The sequence below is a fragment of the Austrofundulus limnaeus genome, unplaced genomic scaffold, assembly GCF_001266775.1.
Source record: "Austrofundulus limnaeus strain Quisiro unplaced genomic scaffold, Austrofundulus_limnaeus-1.0 Scaffold11909, whole genome shotgun sequence".
Classification (NCBI taxonomy): Eukaryota; Metazoa; Chordata; class Actinopteri; order Cyprinodontiformes; family Rivulidae; genus Austrofundulus; species Austrofundulus limnaeus.
Window position 1 is genome coordinate 1 of NW_013964311.1, and position 502 is coordinate 502.

Here is a 502-nt window from a genome sequence, read left to right on the forward strand (position 1 = left end):
TGTTTTTGTTCTTTGCCTGTTTTTGTTCTTTGCCTGCTTTTGTTCTTTGCCTGTTTTTGTTCTTTACCTGCTTTTGTTCTTTACCTGTTTTTGTTCTTTACCCGCTTTTGTTCTTTACCTGCTTTTATTCTTTGCCTGCTTTTAATTTTTACCTGTTTTTGTTCTTTGCCTGCTTTTATTCTGACCCTGCTGTGATTCTAATTCTGCTTCCACCTCTGCAGAAAGAGGAGGACGCTGATAAGATCGGGGAAATAAAGTACTACGGTATCGGAGGTGGCTTCCCCCTGCAGTACTACCCGTACTACGGGAAGCGCCTGCACCCCCACTACCTGCAGCCCCTGGTGGCGCTGCAGTTCACCAACCTGACCCGGAACACGGAGCTGCGGGTCGAGTGTAAGGTGTACGGACAGAACATCGACTACAACGAAAAGGACCGCTACCAGGGACGCTTCGACATCAAGTTCAACATCCAGGACTCGTGACCGCCAACACACCCCTGACC

At 48.4% G+C, this 502-nt stretch overlaps 1 protein-coding gene across 1 annotated transcript; it reads left to right on the forward strand.

Moving 5' to 3' along the window:
- Positions 1–155: 155 nt before the first annotated feature.
- On the forward strand, positions 156–488 carry LOC106512750 (sodium/potassium-transporting ATPase subunit beta-233; the record flags this gene model as incomplete). The annotated part of the gene is made up of 1 exon (XM_014001296.1): positions 156–488. A coding segment is annotated over one exon (327 nt), but the record flags the coding sequence as incomplete, so codon positions are not given.
- Positions 489–502: the final 14 nt, after the last annotated feature.